Source organism: Planococcus citri, chromosome 4 (assembly GCF_950023065.1).
Source record: "Planococcus citri chromosome 4, ihPlaCitr1.1, whole genome shotgun sequence".
Classification (NCBI taxonomy): Eukaryota; Metazoa; Arthropoda; class Insecta; order Hemiptera; family Pseudococcidae; genus Planococcus; species Planococcus citri.
The window spans coordinates 37,997,961-38,020,380 of record NC_088680.1 but is presented as its reverse complement, the minus strand read 5'-3'; the positions used below and the strand labels follow the sequence as shown (position 1 = coordinate 38,020,380).

General features: G+C 34.3%; 2 protein-coding genes across 3 annotated transcripts; both read right to left on the bottom strand.

Moving 5' to 3' along the window:
* Nucleotides 1-4,011: 4,011 nt before the first annotated feature.
* LOC135845518 (uncharacterized) lies at nucleotides 4,012-5,445 on the bottom strand. Its single transcript, XM_065364108.1, has 3 exons — nucleotides 5,143-5,445; nucleotides 5,022-5,066; nucleotides 4,012-4,879 (listed from the first exon to the last, which is right to left on the bottom strand). The coding sequence occupies exons 1-3, from the start codon at nucleotides 5,192-5,194 to the stop codon at nucleotides 4,143-4,145; spliced, it is 834 nt and encodes a 277-aa protein (XP_065220180.1). The 5' UTR covers nucleotides 5,195-5,445; the 3' UTR covers nucleotides 4,012-4,142.
* A 13,597-nt stretch (nucleotides 5,446-19,042) lies between these two features.
* LOC135844544 (trigger factor-like) lies at nucleotides 19,043-20,886 on the bottom strand. Of its 2 annotated transcripts, none has more exons than XM_065362764.1 (5): nucleotides 20,734-20,886; nucleotides 20,578-20,646; nucleotides 20,421-20,495; nucleotides 20,083-20,178; nucleotides 19,043-20,001 (listed from the first exon to the last, which is right to left on the bottom strand). In XM_065362764.1, exons 2-5 carry the CDS (start codon nucleotides 20,624-20,626, stop codon nucleotides 19,160-19,162), a joined length of 1,062 nt encoding a protein of 353 aa, XP_065218836.1. In that variant the 5' UTR covers nucleotides 20,627-20,646; nucleotides 20,734-20,886; the 3' UTR covers nucleotides 19,043-19,159. The 2 variants fall into 2 exon arrangements, with proteins under 2 accessions (XP_065218836.1, XP_065218835.1); XM_065362763.1 differs by having other exon boundaries at nucleotides 19,043-20,004; nucleotides 20,734-20,885.
* Between the last annotated feature and the right edge of the window lie 1,534 nt (nucleotides 20,887-22,420).

Below are 22,420 nucleotides of genomic sequence, written 5' to 3'. Positions count from 1 at the left end.
GTTGTCTACCGTTTGACAAAAAAAAAAAAAATAGTTTGCACCCTTATTTTTGACGTGTCGAGTCTATTGCGGAGTGTCTACCAACGAATGTTGAAAAATTCATAATTTTATTTGTTATTTTCATAAAAGTTCATGAAACATTGAAATTTTTAATTCATTTGTAGGTATATTACTTTATTAGACTAGCGAGAAGAGTGAGCTGAAAAAAATCGCTCGCTTCAATCAACAATTATATTTAGTGGGTAATACGTGTACAAAAAATTCATTTCAAAAAGTCAATAAATCTGAAAAAATTGAAGATCAATTTGAAGGTGAACTCCAATGATTGCAGCGTCAAAATCAAAATTCACTGGGATACGCTCTCAAAATATCTTTCATTTCTTCAGTGAACGTGGGGTCTTCCTCCATTTGATCTCTATATCTGATAATCTCGCGGTTGATGACATATCCTAGTACCTCATTGAGGTCTTCCGTTTCGTCTAGTGTAATTTCAGGTTCTTTAAGTTGATGCGTCTTTAAATGTTCTTTTAGAATGTTCTCCAACTCTTGGTTTTTCAGTCCACGCACTGCGTAAGTTATATTATACAGAGAACCTTCGTCTCGAGCATTTTCCAACGCATTTTTTAAGTTCTGTTTGTAGTCTTCGTAGAAGTGAAATTTAGACTTCGAATTGAAAATTGGTCGGAGTTTGTTAGAAACATATTCGCGTACTGATTCTTCTTTTATCTTACCATCCTCTTCGACAAAGTTTTCAGCTAAGGTATCTTTGCGAACTTCAATCTTGGAATATATGTAGGGAGAAATATTCGGTCTAATGATTTGTCTAAGTTTCTCTGCAGTTCGAAACGGATTCTGGAATAATTTTGTAACATATTGGAAAAGCTCATTTGTACTCGTAATTGCGCGATAGGCATAGTTCCGGTTGAATTTCTTTTGCCAAATGCTAGAGAATAAAGTGCCTTCTCTGTACTTGCAGTGGCAATGTTTCCCTTCTATGCAAAAACTGGCGGGTGTTAACTGGACGTAAAATATTTCCATTGATAAATAGCATTGGATGTGACAGGCTGCATTGCCGAAAAGCAGACAGCTAATAGATGGATTCTGTTCGCCTGTAAATCATGCAATCGGGATGTTTAATTTGAGATTTTTAATTTAATTTGGTTCATGTGGATAAAATTTACGTACCCTTCGTGTCTTTGTCATTGTAAGAGTGTTTTAGGTCTGGATGGTCTGATAAATCTATTTTGCAGTAAATGCCAAAAAAAAAATGGTTTATATGTTTCGAACAGCTCGATACTTGAGACGATATTGCTTCCTTGAGAAAAAATACCTACAATATGCATCATAAGCTTACCTTGTTCGAAGTTCCAGGTGATCGGTGTCTGTTCTAATCGAAGTGCTACACTTAAGCTCATAGCGAGAGTGAAAAGTACTGCAAATCTGATCATCCTGACGGTAGCTTTACGAAGAGTAAGGAGACTGAAATTCTGACCTCTCGAATGCCTTATTTAATTTTTAAGACTTGGGATCTCGAAGTTTTAACAACGCCAGCGAATGTTCTCGACTTGTGTTTGAATAAGTTATACCTACTTTTAGGAGAATTGTACCGTGAATGTACTCGTGTATATAAGTAACTATAAGTTCTTATGCTCTCGTGCAATTTTCCATGTAAGTAAGTACAATAACGACTTCTAACGCGCGAGTTTTTTTAACCATATGCTTTCCCATGGATATTTATTTCTTTAATTGCCAGTACACGGTGAGGACGTCATTTGCAATTATGTATTTCAAATGAAATTACGAAACTTTGCGATAGTAGGTGCTCTTTTTTTTCAAGTCACCACAAGTCTAAATTGAAATTTAAGCTTACCTTGAAAACATTTGGGAACTGTACAAAGAAATGATAATTAAGAAGTTTTTTCCACGCCATTGAAAACTGAAAAGTTGACGAATGTCATTTTTGAAATAATTGATTATTGTACATACATATGTTCTGAATGCCTCGAGAAAATCCGCCGCTGTCTGAAGCCGAAATCCGGTTAGACGCATTGGATTAGACTGGAGCAATCATACCCTGCAGCCTGACGATCTGATTAGTAGCTGCTTTGAACTGCAGCAATCTTGATTTGAAATTTCGTAATTTGGAGGCCGTGCAAATTTCAATTTTTCTTAGTTTTAAGGCCATGCAAACTCCGAAAAATGAGTTGAAATTTTTTAATTTGGAGATCATGCAAGCTCCAGAGATGAGTTTGAAATTTCGTGCCATGATGGCCATGCAAGCCTCAATAATCAGACCACGCAAGCTTTAAAAATCGATTTGAAATTTTGTATTTTGGAGACCATGCAAACTCCGAAAAGTGATTCGATTTTTCATAGCTAGAGCTACCAGTTTAGACTCCCGAGGTCGTCTGTCTGCTTGTCTAGCTTCTTGAGGTCATGAATATCCGCATACCTGTACGTTCAAGGTCATTGACTCATCTGTCTGGATTTCCAAGGTTGTCTGTCTGTCCTCTCAAGGTTGTCTTTTGGACCTCTCAAGGTTGTCTGTTCGCTTGTCTGGCCTAATCAAAGGTTGTCATTGTCAAGCAAGATGAAAGAAATGTGTAACTTTTTTAAATTACATTTTTATCACTCGCTTTCGTTTCACTTTTGCTGTTTAATTTTTTTTGTTTATCACTGAATCTGAATTTACTGTAATGTCATCTCTATTGAAAGACTTCGTGATATGTGACCAGCTCAGAAAAAATCGACCATTTCGACTAAATTTCATAAGCATGTTTTTTTTCCTTCAAAAATATGATCTTTGACTCCTTAAAATTCATTTTAAACGTCATTACTCGTATTTTGGAAACTTTTTTTCGTCGAAACGGTCAATTTTGTCGGAGTGGGTCACATATAATTTGATTTGCTGTAAAAATAGGTTGCAAGTAGGGACGTTTGTACTCGTATGTCAATGCTGCTTGATTTTGAGTTATCTACTTACTCATACCTAATGCCATAAAAAATTGAGACAATTTTTTAAAAACTTTTCATTTTATGACGAATTTTTGAAACTTCTTAGCCCATGCTTATTTTGCTCCTAAAAAATTGAAATCAGATCAAATCAACGTAAAAGGCTGAAATTCTGTTAATATCCCGTTTTCAACTTCCCGGATTGAGTTGATTGGCGATGGTTTCAAACGGTTTTGAAGCCTCCAGCAGTTTTACAGATTCTCCTATTTTCAAAAAAATACAATAATTAGGGCCAACATGAAATTCATTGGGTACCTATTAACTCAGATTTACGATTGGGAAGGTTGAAAATAGGCTCAAACCAGATTTCAGCAGTTCTTATTCACTCGTTCGTAAACGGTGAATTTTCATTTTTTTCGAAATAGCGCAGGAAAAATTTTTCGACTTGAACGGGTACAAACGGAGTTTGAAGAGATGTGCTCAAATTGATTGGAAGGGTCATAGAACGTGATGAATTTGAGTTTATTGGATCTGAATTTATTTTGACCTTGTTTAAGGCCCATTTTTTAGAGACCTGGAAATTTGGAAATCTGCGAGAGGCTTCTGAACAGCTAGAAATCATTTCAATCGACTCAGGAGATCGAAAATAGGTCATGAAACCAAATTTTAGCATTCTGAGTCAGTTTTATCAAGTTATGATTTTTCTCATGTTGAACAAGCAGCCAAGTTCAAAATTTCAAAAATTCGAGAAATGAATTTCAGCAGCTGAAATTCTCGCTGGTTGTGTCTTATATGGGAACGTTTTCGATTCCTTCTTGCTCCGTTCAAATATTTTCGAGTCCGCTTGGTAACCACCTTAGTTGAACGTTGAATTTAAAAATTTGTCCTCAGCAGAACTTTGAAGTACCTACTTCGGCTAATTAACGAAAGCAAACAACCACACACCACGAATGTTTAGATGTTTATTTTACATCAATAGAAATGGATACAGGGGAAGGTTAGTTTATTCTGATAAATAAATTTGAAAACAATAAAAAATGGTATTGGTGATATCAATGGATTGCAGTAATTTTTGACAAAATTATTTTGAAAAACAAAATAATTATTGATCTTTATTCTTTTTCAATTTTATCTGGAGAAAATAAATGTAGTTACCTAATTACCTATCTTTTACGTCACAGCTAGAATTTTTAATACCAAAACCTCCACCACCAGGACTTCTCTATGGCATCGTTTCGTTTAATCATCTCGTTTATAATCGTATAATGAAGCACTTCCATGGCAAGTGGTTCTTCTTTCAAGTTGACTTCCGGTTTATCAATGTTATTCTGCCGTAGGTATTCTTTGAAAATTTTTTCCACATTTGCGTTCTGCAAACGGCCTACTTTATAAGCGAAATTATACAACGTACCTGCTTCGTTAATGTTGTTCAAACTAGCTCTGAAATTATCGTCGTAGAATTTATATAACAAAGCTGTATCGTATTGCAGCATTTCATCGAGCTCATCGGAGACGTGCTTTTTAAACGGTTCCATATCGACTCGACCATTTTTAATGAATTTTGCCGCCAAACTACGATCGTTCACTTTAAGTCTAGCGTATTGATATGGACTAAGTATGGATTTAAGGCTTTCTTTATTTTCTTCACCAGTTGCTTCAGGATCGGCCAATATTCCACCAGTTTCGAAGATGGTGCTCGTGTAACGAATGATCTGTTTGAAAACGTAATCGTCGTCGAATTTTTTCCTCCATGCGTCGTATAGCTCAACGGGCTTGTTTATATTATAGTATCTGTTACAATAGCAATTGTTGTTTCCAATACATTTTCCGTAGGTTTGGTGGCCATAAAGTTCATGTGTGATGGAGCATTCGATGTTACAGCCGGTGGTACCGAACAGTACGCAGGTCAGTGATGAATTGATGTCAACTGTGAAACAAAACAAAAAATGATCGTTTATCGCGAATTGTGGAGGATCTTTGAAATATGTGGCCGAAATTTCGATTAATTTTGTTACGAACTATTTTTACTGATCAAGTACCTACATATATTTGACGACTAGGCTACTTACTGCTGTATGGTTCCCGCAGTTGCCTTGCTTTTGTCGTTGTCTGAACTGAAAAATTACGTAAACGTTTAGAAACTCTTATTTCGAGGTGTTTTCGAGAGGAAATTATTCAATATTGATTTACCCAGCATGAAGGTTAGAATAATTCTTAGAGGAGCAAATGATCTACTCATCATAATCGTTCGATTTACAATTAATGCACTTACACAAATATATTTTTCGAGTGAGATACTAACAGCATATAACAACGACGAATTTCTATGCCAAAAAAAATTTGGGATATCTACTTACAGCAAATTCTACGTACGTGGTTTACGTATATTTAAGCACTTGTCATCGTTGTTCTTGAAGTGTTCTTTGCGTGCTTGATGCACAGATGTTCACCCAATTGTTTTCCTATAGGTAGGTATAGAAATTAGTACATTCTTCAAATTTTGGCTTGGTTTTCTGTAAAATATGACAACTAGGTACCTCTTAATATTAATTTTTTTTGAAAATGTTCGTTAAAAATTGTAATTTTCAAGTTCTTTCAATTAAAAATTTCAGCCATTGCTCAACACATACACGTAAGTACGAGTATGACTAAACTGTTTTTCAAAATAGGTAGGTGACGACGATTACCAATTTTCAGATAAGAAATTTCATGATGGCGTGAAACTGATGAATGCATTATAAATATTTGTTCGATAAAAATATTGTCAGTTTTTGAATAAGTAGATGGCCTGGAGTCATTTTCGAATTGATTTTGCAAGTTTGAAAAGCAAAAAAATTGCCTATTTTTGGTGGAATTTTTAATAGAAATCATCACTGAAACTCGAATTTCACGCAAGACGAAAATTTTTCTGTTGTGAAGTTTTTTGTTTCCAAGTACCAAACTGATTTGATTTCACGTGTAATTTTTGTGACCTCGACTCGTGATTTATTTATTATTCTCGAGTTAAATTTCTTGAAAATTGAAACTTTTGGTGATATTCTTGTAAAATTCCTGATCTATGATTTTCAATTCCTGGGATGGTTTTCACCTTCACGTTAAAATTCAAAACATTTCTCGATGTATTTTTCAATTTTCCGATTTGATTATCGCTTCTATTCTTTCCAGTTCCTAAAAACGTTTTCTATGTTCATTCACGGGACTAGGTACTGCTGTTCAATGCAGGGTTGGGAAGGCTTGTTTATATTCTGATAAATAAATTTGAAAACAATAAATTACATTTTGGTGATATCGATGGATTAGGATGATTTTTGGCAAAATTATTTTTAAAAACAAATTCATCTTCATTCTTCTTTAATTGTATCTGGAGAAAATAGGTATCGTTTACGTGCCAGCTAGTAGAGGTCTTATGAGTATCGATATTTGCGTTTTTACGTTCTTATCTCCATTTTTCGCCCTTTTTTGGTTCGTAATTTGTATTTGAGCATTAATTTTTGCTGTTAACGATGTAATTTCTATCAAGAATATAATTATATTTACATTTTCGAGTTCTGTCCGGCTTGGCGGCTATTCATTACAATAATATTCGTAAGTAATTATAAATTATGAGAAAAATAACTGGTCATTGAAGTCAACTGAAAAGTATCGATATTTATCGATATTATCGATACTTGGGGAAAAAATATCGATATATATCGATACTGAAAATCGCTCGAAAATAAGACCTCTACCACAGCTAGAATTTTTAAAACCAATACTTCCACCACCAGGACTTCTCTGTGACATAAGTGGTTATTCTTTCAAGTTGACTTCCGGTTTATCAGTGTTACTCGTATTCTGTTGCAGATATTCGTTGAACATTTTTTCCACGTTTAGCACACAGCTTAAAGCCATATTTATACGTATCACCTGGAATATGGAGAAACACGTGTGTGTAAATATTGTTGTTAGAAGAGGAATTATTGTTGAAAGAAGCATTTTTTTTCTATGTATTTTACCAATAATACCTGACGATGATTATGAAAGCTTCATTTTTGAATCTGATCCCAAGTTAGCTGTGCTCATTTGAGCTGAAAAGTGTCAATTTTTCATAAGCTAAGAAGATTTATTGCAAAATTCATAATACATAAGTATCTTACAATGGTTTGAATACCTGTGACAATGATTGAACAAAATCTGGAAAGCATTACTAATCTGGCCATCGTGATACTTGCTGCTCTAAAACTTATAAAAGTTGATTTTCTGCCCCCCCCCCCCCCCCAAAGAAACGTTTATGAAATCATGTCTTTGTACTCATTGTGAACTTGCAATGCCCAAATATCTGTAGCAATTCTAGAGTAATTGGATTTAAAATGAGCAAAAAGTGCCAGGGAAAGCGAATTTATGTACGTGATGTGAACTATTCATCCAAGTATTACTGGCTTGTATTTTGTGTATTCGTTGAACTACATACATACCTACATGAATTTGCAGAAGGCTGTAAGGTGTTGTTTAATATTCCTGAAGAAAATTATGTTCACGACTACGACGCATAATTTTGGTGGATTTATTTTTAGGAAGTCCTTCGTTAGTGTCGCAATTTTTATGTTCATTAAGAAACGATGTAGCCTAAAGTACATCGTTAGGCACCTACCATACTTGAAATAGGTGCAAATGACTGGGTATATTTCATGTCAGTTACGAAAGTCGTTTGATTTTCTTTAGAGCTAAAAAAAATCGAAGATTCGTGTGAAACATTTAGGACATTTTGTGATAAGTAGGTTAGAAATTCGTGAACAGAGATATATAGATGATTTGATGCATTAAAATATTTTTTTAAATTTCGTAAGGGAAGTATCCCAACTTGAAGTCAATTTTTTGAACTAGACAAAGAAAGCTGAATCGAAAAAGAAAGCTGAATCGAAAAAGCGTGCGAAAAAATCACCAGTTAAAATTTCGAATGCTAAAGTGCATTTTTCGATTTTTGGTAGATTATTGGAAAATGAGGAGGGGAATCAAAATTTTATCAAAGTTGACTTAAAAAGCTGAAATTTGACATACACCTTTTTTTTGAGCACCTTTCACCCCAAAATTATTGGAAATGGTTTCAAACTATTTTGAGCAGTACTAGAGCCTTCAGCAGATTTTTGAAAGCTGAAATTTCCTCAACATTTTTCCCAATGAAGTTGGAAAGCTGTTTAATCTATACCCCAACTTCAGCATGCACTATAGCTGGTTTCAAGTCGTTCTGGAGCCTCCAGTAACGTCATATAAATTTCAGTTTTCCAAAAGAAATAAAGAAAACATGAAATCTGTCTAAATCAACTTTAGCACGTACCTACTTATGTCGCGATTGATGCCTTTTAGTGACCAACTTGACCGATTACGCATCATTCTTCAAAAACAGTGTCTATATCAGTTCGGAATCGTATTTTTCTTCAGCGATTTCATAATTGAAGCATGTTTCCAAAACGCACCAAGTCCAAAAAAATATTGTACCTACTTACTACAATTGAAGAGCTCTATTCCAAAGTGGGTTAAGTCATTTTTCCTCCAAAAAATGTGTTTAGAGTTTTCGATGCTGAAAGTTCTGTTTCCAAAGGTCGATGCACCTTTCCTTTCTTTGGACATAGAACAATTACTTGTAGAAAAATTTACTTTGAAAAATCGATGACTTAACCCACTTTTGAAGTAAAGATCTCCGTAAAACGTACCTTTTTTAAAAATGACTTAACCCACTTTGAAATAGAGCTCTTCAATTTGAAAACGTAGAAATGGCCCAAATTGGCTGATTTTTTGATATGTTGTAGCCATAGACCCTCAAATGGGCACAACATATCAAAAAATCAGCCATTTTGGGCCGCAACTTTATGCTAGATGGCCTATGCAACCTCAAAATCTTTGAAAATGGACTTAGTGCGTTTTGGAAACATATTATGTATGCTTCAATTCAAAATTTGATAAATCCACTGTTTTCTACCGTTATATTTTAAAAACCTTGAAATTAAATTTGCACCCTTATTTTTGACGTGCCGAGTCTATTGCAGATGGTTTCAAGCTGTTTTTTGAGTCTCTACCAACAAAAATTGAAAAATTCGTAATTTTTCGTGTTATTTCAACAAAAATTTACGAAATATTGACATTTTTAGTTCATTTGCATTACTTTATTAGACGAAGCGAGAAAAGTGAGCTGAAAAAATTGCTCGTTTCAATATACCTACTTATGTTTAGTGGGTAATCAGGTGTACAAAAATTACATCCCAAAAAATCAATAAAATTGAAAAAATTGAAGCTCAATTTGAAGGTGAACTCCAATGTTACCGTGTCAAAATCAAAATTTACGGGGATACGCTCTCAAAATATCTTTCATTTGTCCAGTGAACATGGGATCTACGCCCATTTGATCTCTATATCTGATAATTTCGCGGTTGATAACATCTCCTAGTACATCTCTGAGGTCTTCCTTTTCGTCTAGCTTAATTTCAGGTTCTTTGAGTTGATGCTTCTTGAAATGTTCTTTTAAAATATTTTCCAACTCTTGGTTTTTCAGTCCACGCACTGCGTAAGTTATATTATACAGGGAACCTTCATCTCGAGCATTTTCCAACGCATTTTTTAAGTTCTGTTTGTAATCTTCAGAAAAGTGAAATTTCGACTTCGAATTGAAAATTGGTCGGAGTTTATTAGAAACATATTCGCGTACTGCATCTTCGTTTATTTCACCATCCTCTGCGATAAACTTTTCAGCTAAGGTGTCTTTGCGAACTTCCATTTTGGAATATATGTAGGGAGAAATATTTGGTCTAATGATTTGTCTCAATTTCTCTGCAGTTCGAAACGGATCCTGGAATAATTTTGCAACATAATGGAAAAGCGAATTATCACTTGTAATAGCGCGATATGCGTAGTTCCGGTTGAATTTCTTTTGCCAAATGTTATAGAAGAAAGCGCCTTCTCTGTAGTGGCAGTAGCAGTGTTGCCCTTCTGTGCAAATACTGGCTGGTGTCATCTGGATGAAAAAAATTTCCATCGATAAATAGCATTGGATGTGACAGGCTGCATTGCCGAAAAGCAGACAGCTCATAGATGGATTCTGTTCGTCTGTAATCATGTAATCGGGATATTTGATAAGTAAGAAGTGAGCTTTTTGAGATTTTTAATTTAATGTGGTCCTGGTCCGCATGGATATATTTACGTACCCACTGTGTCTTTGTCATTGTAAGGGTATTTTGGATCTGATGAATCTGTTTTGCCATAAGCACAATAAAGGTTTTAGATGTTTAGAACAGCTCGAGACGATATTGCTTCCGTGAGAAAAATCATGCATCATTAGCTTACCTGCTTCGAAGTCCCAGATTAGCGGTGTTTCTTCTAGTTGAAGTGGCGATGGTGGTGGAGTAGCAGGTGCTTGAACTGAAACATGTGAGAAAATATTATTAGATAAAAGACAGGTGATCCGCCTATATTGCGTAGAAATAGAATAGTTGGCTTACCCAGAATTAAGCTCATAGCGAGAGTGAGAAGTGTTGCAAATCTGATCATTCTGAGTACACCTTTACGAAGAGTAAGAAGACTGAAATTAGATATTTCTGATGCCTTGATTAATTTTCAAGTCTTGGAATCTTAAGTTTTAACTACGCCTGCGAATGTTCTTGACTAGTGTTTGAATAAGTTATATGTACATACTTGTAGGAGAATTATACCGCGAATGTATTCGTGTATACTTATAAGTATATGTTATTATGCTCTCGTACAATTTTCCATGTACATATAACGACTCGTAACGCACGAGTTTTTTTTTAACCATATGCTTTCCCATAGATATGTAGGTACATATTTCTTTAATTGCCAGTACTCGATGAGGGCATTATTTTCAATTTCAAACGAAACTACAAAACATATTTTGCGATAGTAAGTTCTCGTTTTTTTCAAGTCACCAAACGTCTGACTCTAAATTTAAATTAAAGCTTACCTACCTTGAAAATATAGGGAACTGTACAAGGAAAGTTGAAAACTGAAAAGTTGACGAATATTATTTTTGAAAAAAGTGATTATTGTATGTTTTGGAGGGTGTGCAAATTTCAAAAATTGATTTAATTTTTCTTAGTTTTAAGGCCATACAAACTCTAAAAATTGATTCGATTTTTCATTGCTCAAGAGACCATGCGAATTCCGAAAAATGAGTTGAAATTTTGTCATTTGGAGATCATGCAAGCTTCAGAGATGAATTTGAAATTTCGTGCCTTGGTGGCCATTCAAGCCTCAAAAATCAGATTAAAATTTCGTAGATTTAGATTTGGAAGGCGAGAGAGCTTCAGAGTTGGTACAAATTAAAATTTCCTAATTTCGAGACCACGCAAGCTTCAAAAATCGATTTGAAATGTTGTAATTTGGAGACCATGCAAACTCCAAAAATTAATTTGATTTTTCATAGCTACCTGTTTAGCCTCTTAAGGTCATTGACCCGTCTATGTATCTGACCTCTCAAGGTCGTCTATCGGGCCTCTCAAGGTTGTTTGTCCGCTTGTCTGGCCTTATCAAAAGTTGCCACCGTCGAACAAATTGAAGAAAGAAGAGTAGGTATAACATTTTTTAAATACATTTTTTTTCACTCGCATTCTCGTTTCACTTTTACTGTTTTAATTTTCTTTTTCATCACTGAATCGGAATTTACTGTAATATTATGGTCAAAAAACAGAAAAAAATCGTGATTTTTTTTAGCAACTAAGCTCCGAATTTGCAATTTTTTCGCTACTTTTCGCGAATTCAGAATTTGGCTGATGATTGGATTTGATCATTGATCAGGTCTGATCAAACTGATCAGATCCAATCAGATCTCCACTATATGGTTTGTTATGATCATGTATGAACAGATTTAATTAGATCCAGGGAATATCCCGATCTGATTAGGTCTTATCTGGTCTGATCAATCAGATCTAATCAGAATTCTTTAAATCTGATTAGATTCAATCAGGTCTTCCCTGTTGGACCTGATCAGTTCAAAACCTTGATCATACCAGATTCGATGAGATTTAGTCAGGTCTTACCAGTTCAGGTTGGATTGAGAAAATATCTCTTTTTCAAGAAAACAGTTCTCAGAAATTCAGTAGGCGTGGTAAAAATACTTATGTCTTTTCAAAAATTTTGATTTCTGTAAGGATGGTAAAATTGAAGTCATTCATATACGATTAGAAATTCGGTTTTACTTTTTATTTTTACTTTTGAATGCACATATTTTTGTCTCATTGAAGATTACGAGAAATAATCAAACAACATGTATTTTAATTTACTGAAGAAAAGTCTAATGCTAATTTTCACACCAGCTTCTACCTGGTGTAATTTCGTTTGATCAACTCGTTGATGAACGTATAATGGAGAACTTCATCAAGATACGGTTCTTCATCCAAATTGACGGTAGGCTTTTCGATGTTATTTTTCTTGAAATATTCCTTCAACACATTCTCCAAATCTTTATTCTGCAATCGAGCTACTTTGTAGGTGAAATTATACAGTGTACCAATATCACGAATATTCTGCAAAATCATTCGAAATCTTTCTTTGTAATTAACCTTCAGTGCGGGTCTATACCTAAAGTTCAACAGTCTCAAGCGAAGTTGCTGAGAAATGTGTTTTTCGAGCAACTTTTTATCAATTTTGTTATTCTTGATGAATTCAGCGGCCAAATCGTGATCGTCTGTTTTGAGCTTGGAGTATTGGTATGGACTGACGATTTGTCTTAGTTGCTGTTTGTACTGCTCGGCGGTTTTATGTGGTTCTTTGAATATGCTCAGGGTTTGTACAGCTTGGTTTTGGCTTTTTGTAATCCGACTGAAAACATAATCGGCGTCTGTGGTGAATTTGTCTTTCCAAAGAGTGTATAAGTCGATGGGAGCTCTGTCGGTCGGACTGCAAACGCATACTTCGTTCGAAGCGCAGAAGCCATTGAAGTCGTGGCCGAAGAATTTACCGATCACTGTGCATTCCAGAGTACATCCTGGAGTATACTGAATAGAACACATGTCAGTGATGGATTTACGTCACCTGAAGGAAAGAATAGGAATAAATGTTTTCGGGTTTTTTCTCGAGAGGTTAAATATGTTTCTGTTTGATTATCTATGCTAAAATTATAATTATCTGAGTGAGTACCTGCAGGTGATTCTGGGAGCGAGGATGCACAATCGGCTGTCTGGACTGAAAATTTTTAAAATACTCGTATGTTTAAACGATAGTTAAGTAGGCATGTTAAATGTGAAGTTTACATATCAATGATGTACCTACTCACCACAGAGTATGCCTAGAATACAAATTAGAAAGATACATGACCTAGGCATTGTAATTACGGAGGACGGAGTCGTTAAAATTCAAAAGTATTTTGTGCAAAAAATTAATGAATGGTTTTGCATGAAAACCGAATAAAAACTGGAGAATTTATGTATCTTGCGAGTTCTTTTTCTTTATTTATGTAGATAGGTAGGTAGGTAGAGCGAATGCTTAATTGACAAGTGTTCCTTATTCGCCCCATGTGTTTCCCATACGATACCCAAATTATGAAGTATTTCATTTTTAAAAAATGTTCGTCAGAGTTTTAGTTTTTCAAGTTCATTATGATTAAATACATCATTTCTGTCGAAAGACTTCGTGATATAATTTTATTTTCAGTAAAAATATGTAGGTTGCAAGTTGGAACGTTTGTATCTCAATGCTGCTTGATTTTGAGTTATCTACTTACTCATAAATCATAATGCTACCTTTGAGACAATTTTTTAAAAACTCTTCATTTTATGACGAATTTTTGAAACTTCTTAGCTCATTAGCTTATTTTGCACAAACAAAGTCAAAATCTGATCAGATCAGCGTAAAAGGATAAAATTCGGATAATATTCTATTTTCAATATCCCAAGTTGATTGGCACCTATGGCTTCAAAGCATTTTGAAGCCTCCAGCAATTTTACAGGTTCTCCAATTTTCAAAAAAATCTCATAAATAGGGCCAACATGAAATTCATTGAGTACCTATCAACTCAGGTTTACAATCGGAATGATTGAAAATAGGCTCAAACCAGATTTCAGCAGTTTTTATTCACTCGTGCGTTGGTAAACTGTGTTTTTTTTTTTTCAGAAATAGCGCTCGCAATTTTGTTGGATTTGAACCAGCACAAACGGGGAGCTCAATTTATTTTGACTTTATTTATTAAGGCCTATTTTTTTAAGAACTTGAAAATCTGGAATCTGCTGGAGGCTGCTGAACAGCAAGAAACCATTTCCAATCGACTCAGGAGGTCGAAAATAGGGTGTAAATTAAATTTCAGCATTCAGACGTCAATTTGGTCAAATTTTAATTTTTCTCATGTTGAACAATCCTTAAGCCAAGTTCTAAAAATGAATTTCAGCAGCTGAAATTCTCGTGGATTGTGGATTGTGTATTATGAGACCGTTTTTAATTCTCTCTTGCTCAGTCCGAATATTTTTGAATTCGTTTGGAAATTTCCTTAGTTGAAAGTTGAATCAAAAAATTTGTCCTCAGCAGAACTTCGAAGTATTTTATGTAACGAAATCAGACAGCCAGACACCATGAATGATTAGATATCTATTTATTTCACATCAATAGAAATAGGTAGAGGGGAAGACTAGTTATAATCTGATAAATAAACAGCATTATGGTGATATCGATGGATTAGGATGATTTTTGACAAAATTATTTTAAAATACAAATTCATCTTCATTCTTCTTTAATATTGTACGATCAGTAAATAGATAAGTATCTTTTACGTCCCAGATAAAATTTTTAATACCAATACTTCTGCCACCAGGACTTCTCAGTGGCATCGTTTCGTTTAATCATCTCGTTTATAATTGTGTAATGAAGCACTTCCATGACAAGTGGTTTTTCTTTCAAGTTGACTTCCGGTTTATCAATGTTATTCTGCTTCAGGTATTCGTTGAAAATTTTTTCCACATTTGCGTTCTGCAATCGGCCTACTTTATAAGCGAAATTATGCAATGTGCCTGTTTCGTAAATCCTATTCAAACTAGTTCTGAAGTAATCTTCGTAGAATATATATAACAAAGTTGAATCGTATCGCAGCATTTTATCGAGCTTTTCGGAGACATGCTTTTTAAACGGTTCTATATCGACTCGACCATTTTTAATGAATTTTGCCGCCAAACTAAGATCGTTGACTTTGAGCCTAGCGTATTGGTATGGACTAAGTATGGATTTAAGGCTTTCTTTATTTTCTTCACCAGTTGTATCAGGATCGGCCAATATTTCAGCAGTTTCGAAGATGGTGTTCGTGTGACGAATGATCTGTTTAAAAACGTAATCGTCGTCGAATTTTTTCTTCCATGCGTCGTATAGCTCAATGGGCTCGTTTGTGTATCTTTTACAATAGCAATTGTTGTTTTGGATACATTTTCCGTAAGTTCGGTAGCCAAAGAGTTCATGGGTGATGGAGCATTCAATTTTGCAACCGGTGTTACCGAATAGTACGCAGCCTAGTGATGAATTGATGTCAACTGCAAAGCAAAAAAATAATAATCATAATGTGCCTTCAGGTAATAAAAACTTTTATCGCGAATTGTGGAGGATTTTTGAAAAGTGTGGCCGAAATTTCGATTAATTGTTACAAACAATTTTTACTGATTAAATACAATTTAATGATTAGGCTACTTACACCTGTACGGTTCTCGAAGTTGCCATGCCTTTGTCGTTGTCTGAACTGAAAAAGTATGTACACGTTTAGAAACTCTTTATTTTGAAATATTTTCGAGAGGGAATTATTCAATGGAGATTTACCCAGCAAGAAGCTTAGAATAAAGCCTAGAGTAGCAAATGATCCACTCATCATAATCGTTCGATTTATTTACGCACTTTGCACAAAATGTTTTTCGAGTAAAGATTCTATAACTAAGGTATAACATATAAGAACGTCAAATTTTGATGCTAAAAAAATTGAAAGACATCGAATTCTATGTAATGTGGTTTATACAATATACATATGCAAGAGCTTGTCATCGTTGTTCTTGACATGTTCTTTGCTTGGTTGATGCACAGGTGTTCACCCAGTTGTTTTCCAATGCAGAAATAAGTACATTTTTCAAATTTGGCTTGATTTTTTGTAAAATATGACTACCACCTTTTACTATTGATTTTATTTGAAAAGTTCGTTGAAAGCTGTAATTTTCAAGTTCATTTTAAATGAAAATTTCAGCCGTTGCTGAACACACATGTAAGTACGAGATGACTAAACTGTTTTTCAAAATAGGTATACCTACGTGACGATTACTTATTTTCAGATGGTAGATTTCATGATGGCATGAAGATGATGAATACTTTGAGAAATATTTGTTCAAAAAATATTCCCAGTTCCTATCTAGTGGCCTGGGGTCATTTTCGAATTGATTCTGGGAGTTTTTTTTTTATTTAGGAACGCGGAATGGAGGAGGGAAAAAGGGAGGAAGCCAAATGCCTCAGAGCTTTGAAAATCAGTATCTATTTCCTCAAATTTTGAACATTTTCCTACCGCATTGATTTTTTTCCCCTAAAACTGAGTGGAAAGTTGTGTACCCCGAAATTTTTGAAAACTGCAGGAGAATAGGCTGAAGATGAGGGCTCAAACGCTCCTAAATTTTTTCAACATTTTTGAGAAGCCACGTGATTCTTTTCGAGCCAAAGAAAAGAACACGGTAGCAAATCAATGGAAAGTAAAACAGGTGCCAAATTCTTTTTCAAATTTTAGGACATTTCAAACCTTCCCCCTCTTTTGACGCATGAAGATGAGGAGATGAACTTTTAAAATTTCACTATAAGAATTATAATGTTTTTCTACCAAAAAAAAACAAAACAAAAACATTTAAAAATGTAAAACTTGTTCAAACTGACAAACTGAGTTTCTCAATTTGTAAAGTGAAATTCAAACGAGGAATCAAAATTCAAGAATTTCACCTATAAATATTTAAAAAACATAAAAGAACAACTTTTTAAACTGATTTCATTCTTTTAAAAAGGTTTTCAAAAAATATACACATTGTTTAGAACAATCTAGAATCAACATGAGAATCACAGATAGATAATCTGCAACAAAAATATGAATCATCAATCGTACTGGAGATGAACTTACTAAATTCAATAAAAATTTTTGAATTTTTGTGCTTCTCATGGTGATATTAAATTTGACAATTTTTTCATAAAAAATTATCTCTAAACGTCTGCTTTTCCGAACAAAATTTTCCAAATTTCCAGAGATGTTTTGTTTAGAAAGTTCTAGTTTTATTTTTCTCCCCAAAAGCGAAAGTTGTGCATGAAAAGATGGTGAAGTGGGAAGTGGGGTATTAAAATTTTTGTTAATTGCTTTTTTTTAATTCTACATCATCAAAGAAAAAAATCAAAATTTCGAAAGAAAGAGAGGATTTGAAAAAATTTGCAGTTTGATTAAAACAATGGAAACCCGCGGTAATTTTTCCAGATAGATATTTCAAATTTTTGGGGAAAAGGTCGAAATGTTTTTAAATTGTCTTCTTTTAATTCTATATCATTCAAGAAAATTAATGCCTTTTTCGAAAAATCAAAATTCTGAATGGAGGGTGAAAGTGTAAAATGTTGAGGAGAAAAGTACTAAAGGAGGAGTTGCAATAAGGCCATTTTTTGGCCCCAGCTAATTATCGACTCGACCATTCTTAAAATGTTGTAATAAATGTCCCAAATACGAATCCGTGGTTAGTTAACCCAAAATGATCATTTTTTGGGCTCCAGGGGTTCCCAAAGTTGTGAATAAAAAAAGAATTTTAGGAACCACTGAATATTATTTTCAAAATCTTGTTTCGCGTAAAATATCTGTTTGAACCCGATAAACGTTATGCGAGGAGATTTTTTTATTTTCGACCCTCGGGTGCAAAAATTACGGGTTTTGATTTTTGGAAAATTTTGGAACCACAATATTGAACCTACCCGTTTGAGCCCCGCTAAAAAGCTTTTTACAGTTTATTAGTATCTGAAAGACCTCCATCCAGCCAAATTTGGAGCTCAACAAAATTTTGCGCTGGTACTCAAAAATCGAATTTTCCCGATTTTTCGTAATTTCGATATTTTGAGAACCCCTGGAAAACTATAAACCTGCTATTTCCGCCAAACTTAACGTTTTGAGATACATATTATTCAATAAATAATCTAGATGAAAATGTTGAATTAGGATCCCTGTATATTTGTAATTTTGAATCCTTTTTTTAGAGCCCCTCATTTTAGGGACCCCTAAAAAAAGGCGTTTATGCATATTTTTTCAAATAAATCGAAGAATTTACATTTGAAACACGCTAGCAAATGCTCAATAATTTTTCAAATGATTTTTCCTGCAATTTTGAAATTGAGTATTTTGGGTCAAATTCTGAGATTTACGTAACTCTTCGGAAAGACGTTCAAATAACGTTTTCACGATTTCAAAATAGTAAAAATCTCATAATTTGACCCAAAATAGCTCAATTTTAAAAATTTCAGGAAAAATTATTCAAAAAATTATCGAGCACAGATTTTCGTGTACATAATTTAAAATTTTCATTTCACCTTGTTCATTTTTGGGGAGAAAGGGGATGGAAATTTAGTTGAAAGATTTTTAAAAAATTATGAAAATATATGACTTCTAAAAAAAAAAGTGAATTATAGGTATAGGTTTTTAAAGAGAGCCTTCAATTGGTAGGTTTTTCATCTCATCTCAATCTCATACAAAGAAATATTCGTGCTGGTACTTGAAAATTTATGCATTCTAGTTATCTACTTCCACCTTGATTTTGTTCAAACCTAAATCTTCCTCTTCGGCGATTACCATAAAACGAGTAGAACAAAAATTTTTGGTCCATGGCTTCGTTTTGTTCCGCATAAAAACACCTTTGACTGACTATTCACTATTTTTAGAAAAATTTTTGATGATGAATAATGCGAACTTGAGAATAAGAAAATTACAGAAGTCACCACGTTGTATCCTTGAATGGTCTGTTGTAAGAGAAAATCAAAAAGTCAACGTATTTTTCTTGAGTAACTTGAATTAGGTGTAGGTACATAGTAGGTACCTACACCTTGATCGTTTATCAGATTTGTAACACCATTGGTACATTGAAAACAAACATTTTTGAACTATGCAAATCACTAGATCCATTTATTTGGTTGATTACGTATAATCATTTGTGAGAAAAATTATATCTAAAATTGTAGGTGCCTGTACCTAATTAAATTACCTCGAAGCTTAAGGTTTTTTATTTCCAGCTGGTTTTTTGACTGCGGCAGGTTTTTTGTCTGTGGGAGCGGCAGCTTTTTTGCCAGTGGCAGGTTTCTTACCTGCAGCACCTTTCTTAGCTGGGGCGGTTTTCTTTGGTGGTGGTCTATTTTTTTCGTCATTCTTTTTTATGATTTCATTGATAACAGCGTTTGTTAGAATTTCACTGAGACCTTCTTTCTCAATAGATTCGACTTTGGGTTCATCTTTGCCATTCTTCTTGAGATATTCTTTCAAAATATTCTCCAAAGTTTTATTTTTCAGTTGACGTACCCTAAATGTGAAATTATGCAGAGTACCTTCGTTGCCTTCAGACTCGTTCAAAGCTTCCCTAAATTTATCTTGGTACTTGGTTGTCAATAAGGACTTGGCTGACGACTCGAGAAGCGATTTGACCTCTTTGGCGACATATTGCTCGACAGCTTTCTGATCTATTTTATCTTCGCCATTCTTAGTGAATTCGGCAGCTTTACTGTCGTCGTGAGTTTCAAGTTTGGTGAACTGATATGGACTGAGGATGGGCTTGAAGAGGTTCTTGAATTCCTCGGCGGTTCTGAGTGGGTAGTTAAAGATTCTGTGGGCTTGCTCGAGGACCAGGTCGTTTTCTTTGATTTTTTTGTATACGTAGTCGGAATCGAATTTATTCTTCCAAGCTTTCTGGAAGGAAACCTTTCCGGTAATGTGACATTGGCAGGTTTGGTTCTCGTCGCAGTGGCCATCGGCTGTGATGCTGTAGGCTTGAGCTATTACGGTACATTCGATGTGGCAAGCTTGGTCACCGAATAGTAGACAGCTAGGTGCTGGGTTCGATTCTTCTGAAAGAAAAAATGAGTAGGGTTGGTTAGAAGGTTTAGGTGGTGTAAATTTTGCGTTGTGGGTGATAATTTACTTGCCTTCCTCTTCTTCCTCTTCCTCTTCGTCATCCTCGTCTTCAAGGTCGTCATCGTCTTCATCTTCGGAATCGGCATCTTCGGAATCGGCATCTTCATCTGAATTCAAGTTTGAGAAACGGTACATCGATAAAGAACAATAATTTGTAAGTTTCTTGTAGATTACAAGATGTAGGTATGAAGACTAAATGTGTAAATTTTTGAGATTTTTTCTCCAGGATCAGTAAATTGGTTTTAAAATAGTATCCAACGGAAACATTTTTTTTTTTCTCAAAAAGAACAAATTCAAAGTCGACGTGAAGTAAAATAAGGCAATATAATGAGCTAATTATTGTTATAACCTGCGTCTTCATCGTCTGAATCTATTTCTCGGGGTGATAGTGAGATTCTTGCTGGTCCAGCCGAACAAGTTTGAGCTAAAAAATGTATATTTATTTTGAAAAAGTACGAGAATAGTGTCAGGACTCAGGAAAGAAAAAAATTGTGCAAGTGTGTTACCGAAAACCAGGCCCAGTATGAGGGCGAGAAATATGTACGATTTAGTCATTCTGGTAAATTATCAAACTCCTGTAACATCATTTTGAAACAAATTGATAACGTTTTGCTCGGAAATGATTTCATTATTCTATATGAAGGTATTTTTTTGCTACTTACTTCGAATATGAACTTGAATTGTGGGTAAATCGTTCGCGAAAAGTTTTTATGAATTTGAGGCATAAAACAGGCAAAACTGAGAATTTATATTACGCTCTAAAACGTTGTTCGTTTTCTTCATACGCAAGTGTTAACCAAGTGCTCTTCATCAATATTTTTTCCTTGATTGTCGATGATGAATGTTTTTCCAATTTGTGAGGTAAGCGTGTTCATTAGTAGGTCTACGGTTTGTATGTTCATTAGTAAATAATGCACGTTGCTTTGTGCAATCAAATGTTCATAAAGCTGCAAATTCTACCTCCAACCAAGTTGAATTTTTACACAAGCTGTCGCAGTAGGGGAGGAGAGGGAAATATTATGGGCTCCATTAAAGATATCTTTTTGCCTCAAAATCCCACAAAACTTCTGATTATTCTAATAGTTTTATATCAGAGGAATGTTCAGCCCTATGCAGAAGTCTTCAAGTTTGAAACAACCTGAAATTCCTTTAAAGACGTAATGTTGTGTACTTCGATAATAAAATTACGAGGAAACATGACTAAGGAAAGGGAAAAATGTTGTTCAATAATGATTTTAAAAAACCTGTCTTGTGGTCATGTGATACTTACGTGATACATATATGTATTATTGACGAAAGTAAATGGATAAAAAATACCGAAACATGTTCACTAACTTTGAACATTGATTTTTTTGTTTCAGATGAATCAACACCCCAATCTGGCAGGTAAGGGTCATTTTTGTCTTTGTGTATCACGTAAAGGTATGTTACCTAGTAAATTTTTGATTTTTTGGGAATGTGAAGGAGCAAAGTTTGAGTAGGATGGGTCGTCCATTACTTTTTTTTTTTGAAAATGGGGGATTTGAAAAAAAATTGTACGCTGATGTTAAAAAATCATGGAAAAAATTTCTGGACTTTGACTCAAGCCCTCATTATTGTCCATGATGATTGATGATTTCATATTTTGAAATCCAGAATGAAAATTGAAGAAAAAAGTTGAAATAATTTTTTATGATGTCCCATTTACAATTTTTGTATAGAAAATACGGTTCCTCTAGGAAGTATACCTACTTTAAGTCGGAGACTCCATGTAAAATTTTGAGGCCCATAGCCAAATTTTGTTGTTTTAGAAATGATATCTTTTGATGTTTTAGCATAATTAGGTATGCAAAATAGTATATGAGAAATAAATATGTTCAAAAAACAATTTTGCCCTGGGAAGTGATCTTGAATTTCAATGGCAATGACCTAGGTCGTTGCAGAATCTGAAATACAGTCGCTTGAAACTGCAGGGCCATTTTCTCCAAAACAGGTTGGATGAGGTCTAGATCAAAAAAGAAACACGATTTCTATTTTTTTTTTTTTGTTGGAAAATTTCCCCTCTTAGAGGGCCCATATCTCTTCTCCAAGGGCACCACCATAGCTAAAAAAAAATCAGAGTGACCTCCAACTCAAAATGAAGGTCTCCAGTTTCATACTAAATTTTGTCAAAGTTCTTCGATTGCTTTATGGTGAGAATTGCATCTTCTATGGGTGCATGTAATTCTGCCACTAGGCCCATTTTTGATTGTCAACTAAATTGTACAATGCTCGAATTCGTATAGTGTTTCAAATTATAATTCAAAATAAACAATACTATGAGATCTTCATTTCATCCGCATTATTTGATTTTGAATAGTGCAGTTTAAT